This window comes from Aotus nancymaae, unplaced genomic scaffold, assembly GCF_030222135.1.
Source record: "Aotus nancymaae isolate 86718 unplaced genomic scaffold, 86718_ANA_hifiasm-v0.15.2.pri h1tg000004l, whole genome shotgun sequence".
NCBI lineage: Eukaryota > Metazoa > Chordata > Mammalia > Primates > Aotidae > Aotus > Aotus nancymaae.
Window position 1 is genome coordinate 41,805,118 of NW_026988415.1, and position 14,123 is coordinate 41,819,240.

The 14,123-nt window shown below is 36.0% G+C and overlaps 1 protein-coding gene across 1 annotated transcript in view; it reads right to left on the reverse strand.

Annotated features, from left to right (window-relative positions):
• IL1RAPL2 (interleukin 1 receptor accessory protein like 2) overlaps window positions 1-14,123 on the reverse strand; it is a 1,111,506-nt gene that overhangs the window by 29,505 nt on the left and 1,067,878 nt on the right. Inside the window, exon 8 of the mRNA XM_012451657.2 lies at window positions 1,113-1,258. Within this exon, the coding sequence (XP_012307080.1) occupies window positions 1,113-1,258 (146 nt within the window). The remainder of the gene's footprint in view (window positions 1-1,112; window positions 1,259-14,123) is intronic.

A 14,123-nucleotide genomic window follows, 5' to 3' on the forward strand; every position in this document is an offset into this window, starting at 1 on the left:
ACAAGATAAGTCAGTCCTACTGAACTAGGATCTCCTGAATCTGGGTCCCCTGACTTTACTTTCTGTATTATACTCATTTATACTTAAATACACCTTTATTTTAAGACAGAATCAAGTCTAATGGAGTAAGAAGTGGTGCTAGAGATATACATGCATTATTTTCAGAATAATGATTCCTTTTTGCTTCTTCAAGAGCTGCTGGTCATTGTCAAGCATTAGGGCTGTCTGAAAAGTATAAATTCCATCCTGGTCAGGAAGTACAACTAAGTGACCTTGCTGATTGAATCTGTTCTATTATTGCTCTAAAACCTAGGCAACAAGAACACTGATTGAGAACATTTGTTCCGCTACATTTGCAAAACCTTTGCCAGATGTACCTGTACAAAAAGTATTTCACCTTTTGCAGCAATCAAAACTCATAGCAAGGTAAGAGCCAATTCAGAAGCTACTCTAGCTGCTGAGATTGTCTATTGTTCGTATATCTGTTTTTATCTTCTTTATATGTAAATTTAGAGTTTATTTTTTTTGTTCATTATATATAATTTCCACCTGTCTGGAACCAACTTGAGAAAGGGATCTCCATAAATGCCAAAATATTTAGAAATATATGTACTTTATAAAGACCCGTTAATATGAGGTCATATCATAAAATATAGTTTATAATTTTTATGATAATTGTAAGAATATTATATGGGATTATTAATACTTTTTAAATTTTTTAGTCAGGGAATAAAAAAGCAACTGTATTTCTCATCCAATAATAAAATCTCTCACATTTCATTTAGCAATATTAGATATAAGAAGGCAAAACATGGAGGAAATATTGAATGTCAAATATATATCAAACTTTAACACTTACAACTAAGGTATACTTTACATCACTGGATATAACATATAACAATACTTCATTTCATTTATCCACTTCCTAATGGTATTGAATATCATAGGTATTTTATGCTAATATGCACAGTAAGAGAACTATCTTTTGTTAAAAAGACAAAATAGTTAATAGAAATTAATACTACATTATAAAATAAAGCCAGGAAATATCTCTAACTTCAATAGTTGTTGATAGCTAAACAAACCATAGTTTTAGTTATTAAAATAAATACCCTTTTTACGCAGCAGAACACTGGCATGTTTCCGTCCATTTCGGTTTTCAACATGGCAGGTATAATTTGCCAGGTCAGCTTCCACCACTGAGTCAAAGATGAGTGCCAACTCAACTTCTTTTTCTCCAAGATGCTCTTTGAGAAGTCTGAAATAAAGACAGTATTCTTGGCTGAATTGGCTTGATCTGGGCAGAAAGCAGCCATGCAAAGATGGTTACACAACTCATACAGGTCTCTGATGATGGGCATGGAGAATCCTGGCTGAGTGTATGTATGGGCGGGACCTTCAATGAAAAAGCACAAAACGTGGCTCTTGACATGAAGATCAGATGGAAAAGAAGTGAATTATTCACTTGGCAAAAAGAAATATTAACATGCCACTAGGCTTTGATAAATAAAGTCAACATGGCTTGTATGGTGAACAAGAGGAAACACTGGGTTCCAAGTTCTAAACTAAAATGATGAAAAATAATTAGATTTTTGCATCATGGCATGAAGGGAAAATATCTGTAGGAGTGTGGGTTTTGTGGTAAAGGTTAGAGTTTTGATAGTAGTGAGGTAAAGGGGTAAAGAAGGGGACCTTGAATGTGGTTGCCTTATGAGAAGTAAACCGATTTTTGGCGGCCTTCTATCCCACTACATCAGTGAGAAGTCTACTCTGCTTTTCTTCTGGCTTTTGTCCAATGCAGTCATGTGCTCTGGGCCCTAATCCCCCAATAATGCTAACACAGCCATGACCCTGATTTCTCCAGCCACTGCTCTCCATCTGTCCCTCTACTTTCTGCCCTCACAGGAGAAGCCCTCTGTAACATTTTCTCCTAACTTTGCTTTTTTTTTTTTTTAAGTTGCAAAGGACCTTGTATGGCCAGGAACAGATGTTCTTTGCAGAGGGGCTGAATTACTAGGATTATTTCCTGAAGAGTGCATCTCCTGTTTCTTTGGAGAGTTATATTCTCAATAACCACCATCTACCTTCTGGGTGAGATGAAAGTGGGTACCCTGTCAACGTTTCTTTTGTTTCCCCTGCCTTTGGCCAAAGAAAGAGCAAATCATGAGTCTACATGGTGACGACTGTTCAGTTCAGTTCTGGGGTAGGTTCTTAAATGCATATATTTTTTAAGCATGAAATATTTTAGATGGAAAATTGGAGAAGCAGAAGTAATTCTGATCTTCTTTTTGGACACCTGGTTATAAATGCAGGGAATGTCCCTATGATTTACTGGCATTCAGAATAAAATTGGAAACATGACTGCTCAGAAAAAACTGGGCTTTAAGTAGAGGGTTCCCAATTACAAGCTCAGGCTTGGTCTTTTCAAAATCATTAACTCAATGGTGCCTTAATTTAACTCATATCTAAACTGGGAAAATAACTATCATATGTATTTTAACTTTGTTGTGAGGGTAAAAAATGGGTTAAAGTGGTTTAAAAAGTAAATAGCACCATGCACATGCAAAGGTATGTTATTAAATACAAACATTTCATTATCTGAAGTTAGATTGTATTTTGGCTACTCCAAAAATATTTGTATTTATATTTACTGACATTTAAGATTGGCTTGGCTTAATCTCTTCTACTTCCCATTTGAGAGCAGGAATGGCTTAAAGTTGGGTTAGTGGAATGGAGTTTCTAGAATCTGAGTCTCTCATACTAAAGTCGGAAGCCCTTTACATTTATATACCATTGCAGAACCAGACAAGTATATGAATTTTCTTACCCGCATTTTGGAGACCACATCTTACGGTTAGTTTTTCTATAAATTGTTTTTATTTTTCCTGACTAAAGCTATAGTTTCTCTTTCTCTCTTCTCTCCCAACATGTACCTAACCAAGAAAAAATTGGAAATTTACTACTTTCATGGTTTATAGTGACTTTCGCTCTCTGTTTTTCTCCCTGATATTGGTAAATAACACCACACTAAATTATTTTAGCTCTGTGTAAACTGCTGTCGAAGAAACCCCCATAGTTCCAGAAGCTGAGGAGGCACCACAAATTCAGTTTTATTTAAAGCTTCACGTGGAGGGCAACCATAGCCTTTGCCAGGTACAGGTTGGAAAGCTGATCCTGTTATTCCCGACCAAGCCTTTCCTTCTTCATTTCTAATGCAGTTTCCAAAAACAGCTCTTCACAGGCTGCAGTTTGAAAAATGATCCTTGGTTCATCTATTAATATATATGAGGTGTCTTGATTATCAGCTCCTGAAAAACCTACGTGACTTGCTTTTTTTTTGGAATTAAAGATCAAAATGTTGTTTATGACTACAAATCACTCAACAGAGCAGTCATAATTTTCTAGCAAATATATTATTTTTAATTTTAATTTTAGGTTCAGGGGTACATATGCAGGTTTGTTTTATAAATTGCCTGTCACAGGGCTTTGGTGTACAGATTATTTTATTACATAGGTAATCAGCATAGTACCCTCCTACCACCTTCAAAGACTCTCAAGTAGGGCCTGGTGTCTGTTGTTTCCTTCTTTGTGTTAAAATGTACTCAATGTTTAGCTCCCACATAAGTGAGAACATGTAGTATTTGGTTTTCTGTTCCTGTGTTAGTTCATTTAGGATAATGGCTTCCAGCTCCATCCATGTTGCTGCAAAGAACATGATCTCATTCTTTTTTATGGCTACGTACTATTCCATAGTGTATATCTACCGCATTTTATTTATCTAGTCTACCATTGACGGGCATTTAACTTGATTCTATGTCTTTGCTATTGTGTATATTGCTGCAGCAAACATACCCATGCATGTATCTTTAGAGTAGAATAATTTATATTCCTTTAGATATATACCCAATAATGAGATTGCTGAGTTGAATGATAATTCTCTTTTAAGTTGTTTGAGAAATCACCAAACTGCTTTCCATAATGACTGAACTAATTTACACTCCCACCAGCAGTGTACAAGCATTCTCCTTTCTCTGCAACCCTACCAGCATCTGCTATTTTCTTACATTTAATAATAGCCATTCTGACTGGTGTGAGATGGTATCTTTTTAAAAAATTTTATTATTATACATTAAGTTCTGGAATATATGTGCAGAATATGCAGATTTGTTACAAAGGTATACACGTGCCATGGTGGTTTGCTGCACCCATCAATCTGTCACCTACATTAGTTATTTCTCTTAATGATATCCCTCCCCTAGTCCCCCACCCCCTGACAGGCTCCAATGCATGATGTTACCCTCCCTATATTCATGTGTTCTCATTGTTCAGCTCCCACTTATGAGTGAGAACATGTGGTGTTTGGTTTTCTGTTCTTGCGTTAGTTTGCTAAAAATGATGTTTCCAGCTTCATCCATGTCCCTGCAAGGGACATGAACTCAACCTTTTTTTTATGGCTGAATAGTATTCCGTGGTGTATATGTGCCACATTTTCTTTATCCAGTCTATCATTGATGGGTATTTGAGTTGGTTCCAAGTCTTTGCTATTGTGAACAGTGCCGCAATAAACATAGGTGTGCATGTGTCTTTATAATAGAATGATTTATATTGCTGTGGGTATATACCCAGTAATACGATTGCTGCATCAAATGGCATTTCTAGTTCTACATCCTTGAGGAATCACCACATTGTCTTCCACAATGGTTGAACTAATTTACACTCCCACCAACAGTGTAAAAGTGTTCCTATTTCTGCACAACCTCTCCTACCTCTGTTGTCTCTTGATTTTTTAATGATTGCCATTCTAACTGGCATGAGATGGTATCTCGCTGTGGTTTAGATTTGCATTTCTCTTATGACCAATGATGGTGAGCTTTTTTTCTTTTTCTTTTATATATATATATATATATAAAATTGTATTTTAAGTTCTGGAATACATGTGCAGAACATGCAGGATTGTTGCATAGGTACCTACATGGCAATGTGGTTTGCTGCCTCGATCCTCCTGTCACCTATATCTGGCATTTCTCCCCATGTTATCCCTCCCCAAACTCCCTAACCCCCCCGAACCTCCCCTATTCCCCCACAACAGACCTCAGTGTGTGATGTTCCCCTCCCTGTGTCCATGTGTTCTCATTGTTCAACATCCACTTATGAGTGAGAACATGCGGTATTTGGTTTTCTGTTCTTGTGTCAGTTTGCTGAGAATGATAGTTTCCAGCTTCATCCATGTCCCTGCCAAGGACATGAACTCATCCATTTTTATGACTGTACAGTATTCCATGGTGTGTACGTGCCACATTTTCTTCATCCAGTCTATCTTTGATGAGCATTTGGGTTCGTTTCAAGTCTTTGCTATTGTAAACGATGCCACAATGAACATACGTGTGCATGTGTCTTTATAATAGATTGATTTATAATCCTTTGGGTATATATCCAGTAATGGGATTGCTGGGTCAACTGGTATTTCTATTTCTAGATCCTTGAGGAATTGCCACACTGTCTTCCACAATGGTTGAACTAATCTACAGTTTTTAAAGCTCCTCTTGTTATTAATTTTTATTTTAGTCCATCGTGTTCTGAGAAAATATTTGATATTATTTCAATTTTTAAAAATTTGTTGAGCCTTATTTTGTGTCCTAACATATGGTCTATTCTTGAGAACGTTGCATGTGCTGATGAGAAGAATGTATATTCTGCAGCTGCTGGACAAAACATTCTGCAATTGCCTATTAGATCCACTAGATCTAAGGTGCAATTTAAATCTAATGTGTCTTTGTTGTTTTCTCTCTAGATAATTTGTTTATTGCTGAGAGTGGCATGTTGAAGTCCCAAAATATTATTGTATTGATGTCTATCTCTTCTTTTAGATCTAAAAATACTTGCTTTATATAACTGGGTGCTCCAGTGTTAGGTGCACAAATGTTTGGAATTGCTCTATCCCTTACATAATTGATCCCTTTATCATTATACAATGACCTTTTTAATGCCTCTTTTCCCTGTTTTTGACTTAAAGTCTGTTTTATCTCATAAAAGTATAGCCACTTTTGCTTACCTTCCATATCCTTTTTCATGGAATTTTTTTCTCCATCCTTTTACAAACTTTTAGTCTATATGTGTCTCTACAGGTGAAGTTTCTTTTAGGCAAAATATATTAAGGTTACTTTTGAAATTCATTCAGCCAATCTATATATTTTAATTGGGAGATTTAATTTGTTTACATTCAAGGTTATTATTGATCTGTAAGGACTTATTCCTGTCATTTTGTAATTAATTTGTGGTTGCTTTGAATATCCTTCCTTCTTTTCTTTATCTCTTATTTTTTTATATTGTGGTTTTGTGGTTTTCTGTAGTGGTAATATTTGAGTCCTTTCTCTTCCTCATTTGTGTGATTGGTAATAAAATTTTAGACACAACAACAAAAATGTAGTCCATGAAAGAAACAATTGATAAGTTGGACTTTATTAAAATTAAAAACATCTTCTTTTTTTTTTTGAAGAACTGTTAAAACAATAAAAAGACAAGCCACAAAATGGGAGAAAATATATGCGAAACCTATACCCATTAAGGAATTTCTATATGGAATTCACAAAACCTCTTAAAACTCAACAATAAAAAAAAAACCTGACAACCCAATTTAAAAATAGGCAAAAGTTATGAACAGACACCTCACCAAAGAAGATATGCATATAGCATATAAGCATCTGAGTATATGCTCAACATCATATATCATTAGGGAATTTTAAATGTATGCAATGGCATACGCTACACACCTATTAGAATGACTGAAATCCAATATTACCAACAACATCAAATTTTGGCAAGGATGTGAAGCACTGGAAATTCTCATCCACTGCTGGTGGGAATGCAAAATGGTACAGCCACTTTGAAAGATATTTTGGCAGTTACTTAAAAAGTTAAACGTTGTCTTACAATATGATGCATTAATCATACTTTTTATATCTACAAAAAAGACTTGCACACAAGTGCTTATAGCAGCTTCATTTATAATTGCCAAAACTTGGAAACAACCAATATGTCAATCAATAGGTGAATGGACAAACAATTGTGGTACATCCAGACAATAAAGTGTTATTCATTGATAGAAATTAACCATCAAGCCACAGAACTACATGGAAAAACCTTAAATGCATATACTAGGTGAGACAAGTCAGTCTGAAAAGGCTACATACTGTAGGACTCTAAACATACGGCATTTAGGAAAAGGCAAAACTATAAAGAGAGTAAAAAGATGATTGGCTACTAAAAGTTTTAGAAGAGAAAGGGAGAGATGAATAGGCAGATATCTGGGATGTTTAGGACAGTGAAACTATTGTTTGATACAGTAATGGTGAATACATGATGTTACACATTTGACAAAAAACTATAGAACTATATAACACAAAGAATGAACTAGAATGTAAACTACAGACTTTAATAATAATGTATAGTGTTTCATTAATTGTAATAAATGTGCCACATTAAGGCAAGACATTAACAAAAGGGGAAACTGGGAGGAGGGACAAAGGGGTTATATGAGAGTGCTCTGTACTTTCTGCTCAACTTTTTTTAAAAAATGTATCCTTTTATCTGTTAACTTCTTTGCAATCCTAAAACTATTGTGAAAAATAAAGCTTGTTAAATCAATAAATCTCCTTTGCTCTTCAAAGGTATTATACTGGAACTACTTGATTAGAGTGTGCGGGAGCCTTAATTTTTGTATCATCAGCAACTAGTCCAGTGCTAGCAGCATCAAGAAAACTCAATAAAGGCACATTGAATAAATGAATGCAATTTTTTAAAAGTAATGTGTCATGAAAATACATGTAGGAGCCTCAAATTCATATTACTAAGTGAAAGTACCCACTCTGAAAAGTCTGTATACTGTATGGTTTCAACTACATGAAATTTCAGAAAAGGCAACATTTCAGAGACAGTAAAAAGATCAAGAGTTGCCAAGAGTTTTCAAGGTGAGAGAGATGGATAAAGTGGAACACCAATTTTTAGGGCAGTGAAACTCATCTGTATTATACTGTAATGGTGGATACATTTCATCATACATCTGTTAAAACACATAGAATGTATAACACTAGGAGTAAACTCTCCAAACTCTAAATATAAACTACAGACATTGGGTGATCAGGATCTATCAATGTAGGTCCATGGATTACAACAAATGCACCACTGTGGTGCTGGATATTGATAGTGGGGGAGTCTTGGGGGTAATATGGGAACTCTGTACTTTCCACTAAATTTTGCTGTGAACTTAAATATGCTCAAAAATTACTCTGTGTATGTGTGTGTGTGTGTGTGTGTGTGTGTGTGTAATGCAAGAAAGACATTATATTAATGCATTTTAATACAATTCAATGCCATTAAACAGATGTTTTAAAAGTTGTATGTGCCTGGCATTGTGGTAAGCTGGGAATTATTAATAAATACTGTCTCAAACTATTTTGCGTTATCTCTCATTATTGACTTCCTCTAATAAATTTAGTTAATGCAACAAAAGGAGAAAGTAAAAAAGTAAAATACTTCATTAGCAGGGAGATTCCAAATTACTTTCCAGTTTCTTCCAAGGGACATGGTACTTTGAAATTTTTATAAAGATGTTGAACTGCCACCAGAGAGTTTATACTATTCAATATCTACCCATATCATCAATATCACTACTAGTACTTCTGCTGTCATCATTATCAAAAAGTACTTATTTGTAAGCAGCAATCTGCTCTACTAGACATTGTACTAATATTTACATGTACGTGCTCCCTGCTGTCCTAAAGATCATAAACTAAAATAAGCAACGCTGAAGGGAATGATAACATAACATTCAGATAAAAAACACAAATGCAATGAAATGTTAGTAAAATATTGGTTAGTGGAATTTTTTAGGGATGGAAATTCTGGCTAATTGAATTTTCTGTTCACCTGAAAATTAAATAGAAAGTCCTGTTGGGTTCTTAATTGAGGTAAATAATTATAAAATGTCTAAGTCCAATTTTCATTAATTGTAAATGGTCCCTTGAACTATTCTGAGTCCTCCTTTGATAGTTGAGCATCTTGCAGAGTTTCTGGGTCATTATTCTGAGTATGAGTAATCATTGTCCAGGAATGATGATTGATAATATGAAGGATTGAGGTATGTTTAAAAAAATCAAAATGTTTAATTAAACAAGATTTCTCTTGGTGTTATTTCCTTTTCTCCCTATTAAGCCATTATTAGTCAAAGTCCAGCATCATGCCCAGAGTCTGAAAAAATCAGATTTATTGGCTCAATGCATTGATGGAGGGGCATTCCAGAGGAACTATGGATTAATCCTTGATTGAAGGAAAGAACATGATTTTGTAATGTTTACATTTCCACTGAAAGATTCTGAGGTTTTAGGGAGGCAGGGGTAAATACTGAATCGGTTGGAGTTTCTGAGGCAGGATTGGAAGAAATGGGGGCTAACTAGAGATTGAGTTTTCTTATGGGACAAGGGTAGCTTAGCAGTTGGGTATCCCTGGCAATAAATGTAAGCAGCAAAGCAGGTTTGGGGCATAACTGGTAAGAAAGCAGTAGTCATTCAAAGGAGGAAGGGGTCGTTATGGCATTTTATAACTGCTGCATGACCTTGGGAGAAACAGTGTTTTCTGTTAACTTTGCAGCTGGCTTTATCTGTCTGTCCTCCCAAACTGATTAATAGCAGGGCTGCTTATTCTCAGTCCACACTGATTTTCACTCTTTCAGTCCTGGACAGATTTTGACTTTTTGTAGCCTAAGTGTGAAGTACAACAAAACATTCTGGACAATTGAGGATTCTTGCTAGATTTGATGAATCAGTCTAGCCCCACAGGAACTCTCAACCAGTAATAGGCAGCATTTCTTCCTCACTTTCTTTATCTGCATAATAAAGCTAAAACTATTTATCTCAGATGGTTATTATGAGTATCCAATATGTTTTAAGACGTGAAATGCTTTTGCAATATGCAGTGTACTATAAAAGGATGAATCTGGGATTATTATTTTTATTTACTAATTATAGCGTTTTGAGTAATTTACAATCCAACACAACATAGTTGAGTCTGAGCATCTAAAGTCTGCTCAAGAAATGAAGAGAAACAACAAACATGTGTTAGATAGGCTTTTAGAATTTTATGCATAGATCAAGGCTAAGGTCAAGCCAGGAATCATGAATATTATTCACCATTCCTTCAAAAATGGAAGAAAGGAAAATACTTCTTTGAAGCTCAACTTTGGGAAAACCAAGGACATGTGGGGTGCTTTAAGACATTTAAAATTATGTGAGAACGTGCCAAAACACATCTCATCATTTTCCCAGGGCTGCCTGGGACTCCAATTATTTCCTCTGTATTTTGGGGACAAACAACATATTCACAACTCCATATAGCTTTTTAAAAAGAGTGAGTCATTACTAGGTTATTTTTGGTCTTTAAGATAGACTTGCCTTATTTTAAGAATGAAAGTTTTTCATGCCTATATCACATTCTTTCCTTTATTAGAGCATTTCACTCATTCAAGGAGAGGATGTTAAGGTAAAGGAATGAAACAGAAGACCAGAAAGTGTTAAAAACTATCAGTGAAGAAACCAAAACTAAAACAAACAAGCAAAGACCATATTCAGCTCGCAGTCTTTCAGAAACTGAAGGTAAATAAAATTATTCCCATTTTAATAAGCTTTTCTGAAAACCATAAGATAGATTGAACATGTTTTTCAGGTCAAGAATTAGAAAACATTTGGTAAACTGTTTCGTAGTATTGCCTGAGGAAGAAAACATTAGATATTGATAGGGTGATTTACAAAGTGAGATTTATAATTGAAAATTACTCTCCATTGGGACAAAGCAATTGTCTTGAAATTCATGTAGGCTTTTTTGACAATCAGATGCAATTTGTAATCCTGTAGGCAATCTAAAAGACTATTATTTCGTGTTTCACAGGACTGGTTCAAATTTTCTGACCTTTTTTTTACTAGCTATGTAGAATACATACCTCACTAGCAAATTCTTTTAAAAAAAAATTCTCAAGCCTCTTGTAAGATTAATAAGAAGGAAGTTCTGTAGTGGTATGGGACTGAGGTGACCTTCCTAGAATCATTATCCCCAAAGGACAATTTGAGGGTACTCGCTGATCCTCCTTTGCAGCAGTTCCCATTAAGCTTTTACAGAACAGAAAGTAAGAAGTCTTCCCCTTGTGATTCCTACTGGGTTTCCTCAAAATAATTATTTGGCTTCTCTGAATAAACATTGTAGAGCTTGGCAGAGAGCAGATTGTTAGAATGATTTTAAAATGGTAGAAATAAATAACCAAACGTGTACAATTATATCTTATGTTAGTTACTGCACATATAAAATTCTTTTACCATCTTTATAAATTACATCTTCTGGAGTTTGTGAAAGGGTTGTGATGCAGTTGTGTGGGACAGACTAGCAGTTGTGAATGGTTACCACATTTGGGTTCAGATTTCCTTGTGGCTTAGTCTCTTAGCAACAACAGAGGCATGGGAGAACTGTGCCAATTTCTGCTTAAAGGGAGATAAAGGGGAATCTGTATGCCCAAAGTGGGGTCTAAGTGCTTTGGCCATGGGCTGAAAATCAGGAGAGGCTAGGGACCACAGTGGTGAAACTGACCCAGAGAGCAAACAAATGAGAACTCCAAAACCCTAGACAGGATTTGATCTAAAATGCTAGTCAAGCTGCAGGGGAAATGCTGAGTACAGGAGTTATACTTATTGAGGTCTGAGTGACTTCATCTCATCAAGCTCTCAGTAAATATCTAAGCTTTTTTTTTTTATTAGGTATTGTTTTAAGTCCTCTATTCCTCTGTGGCAAACTAAGAAATAAAAAGTTGTAACACATATTTCTAGGCCCAAGCCGCTGCTCAGGAAAATGGGAACCTAGGCAGTGGGGCTAGTCCTCCTGCCAGATCCAGTGCCTCTGGAGAAGCTTCTCCAGAAGTCAACTGCCCGAGAGTGATTTATTTACAGCCTCACTGCTTAGTTATGTTAGACAATGTAATTTTGAAATGTGCACACAAAACAAGAGCTATGATTCAATTTTTAAATGGTCACAAAGCACTGCTCTTGCTATAGTATAAATGTTTGTGATCTCCCAAAACTCATATGCTGTCACCTAATATCCAATGTGATAGTATTAAGAGGTGGGGCCTTTGAGAAGGGATTGAATCACGAAGCCTCCCCACTCATGCATGTGATTAGTGTCCTTATAAAAGAAGCATGAATGAGTTCCCATGCCCTTGTTGTCATGTGAGGACATGTAGAAGGTTCCAGCTATGAGGAACAGGCCCTCACCAGACACTTAATCAGCCAGCACCTTGATCTTGGACTTCCCAGGCTCCAGAACTGTGGGCAATACATTTTTGTTGTTTATAAATTACCCGTTTAAGGTATCTTGTTGGCTGGGTGTGGTGGTTCACACCTGCAATCCCAGCACTTTGGGAGGCTGAGGCAGGTGAATCACGAGGTCAGGAGTTCGAGACCATCCTGGCCAACATGATGAAACTCCATCTCTCCTAAAAGTCCAAAACAGTTAGCTGGGTGTGGTGGTACACACCTGTAATCCCAGCTACTTGGGAGGCTGAGGCAGGGGAATTACTTGAACTTGAGAAGCAGAGGTTGCAGTGAGCTGAGATTGCACTGCTGCACTCCAGCCTGTCAACACATTGAGACTCCATCTCAAAAAAAAAAAAAAAAAAAAAAAAGATATGGAAGTCCAAATAGACTAAGGCAGAAATTGGTGCTGACAGTGGGGTGCTGTGGTAAAAAATATGTATCAAAAATGTGGAATGGCTTTGGAACTTGGTAATGAACAGAGGCTGGAAGAATTCGGAGGAGCAGGCTAGAAAAACCCTATATCAACTAACTGTAAGGAGAAATTCTGGTGAGGGTTCAAAAGAAGAGAACTGTAGAGAAAGCTTCAATGTCTTTACAGATTACTTAAGTGGTCATGATTACAATATTGGTAGAAATATGGACAGTAAAGACCATTTTGATATGGGCTCAGACTTACATAAGAAACACGTTTTTGGAAACTGAAGTGAAGGCTATCTTTGTTGTAAGTGGCAAAGAACTTGGCTGAATTGTGTTCATGTCCTAGTGCTTTGTGGAAGGTAGAACTTGTGAGTGGTGCAATAGGATATTTGGAGAATGAAATCCCTAAGCAAAGTATTGAGGGTGTGGCATGGCTTCTCTTGGTTGCTTATAGTAAAATGAGAGAAGAAAATGAATTCAAGATGAAATTTATAATCAAAAGGGAAGCACAATATAAAGATTTTGGATATTCTCTGCCCAGCAATGTTGCAAAGAATGAAAAAGTGTGTTAAATAGAGAACACCGAGAGTGTGGCCAAGAAAACATTTAATCATAAGATTACAATAGATATAAGGAAGCCAGATACTATTCATCAAGACAAGAGAAGAAGGCATTCTGGAGACTTTCAGGGCTACCCCAGCCATCACTGGCCCTTTCCAGACACTGGATCTGCTGGTATCTTGATTTTGACTTCCCAGCCTCCAGAACTTTGATCAATACATTTCTGTTGTTTATAAATTACCTAGTCTAAGGTATTTTTTAAACAGTATCCTGTACAGATAGAGACAGCACTGAATAAGGGCTATGCATCCAGAAGTAAATATTTTTTCCAGAAATGACTTTGAGAGGAATCCCCTAATTAAAAATCCTCAGTATTCTGCCATAAGAAGTCTTCCTTATGGAGAAAATATGTGGGCTATGTAAAAATGTGAATCTTCTTTTGGTTCACCTAAATAGTATGATTAGCAATTTTTTTCTATTAAAATGCTGGATTTGTTCCAATTTGCTGTGCTGTGTAAAATCTTGTATGCTTTGCTTCAAGGACACTGGCTTTGGAGGCTAGAAGACCTCGTTAATTATTTCCTGTATTAGCATAAATGGCTATAGATGGAAATAATTCTAGAATCCACACAAGCTTCCAAATAGAAGAAAGATCACACAAGACATATAAAAGCGAAATGATGACCTTTTAGTCAAAGATGTACTGCATATACAAAGGTAGCCACATAAGATTATAATACTGTATTTTTACTGTACCTTTTCTTTGTTTACATATGTTTAGATACACAGACACTT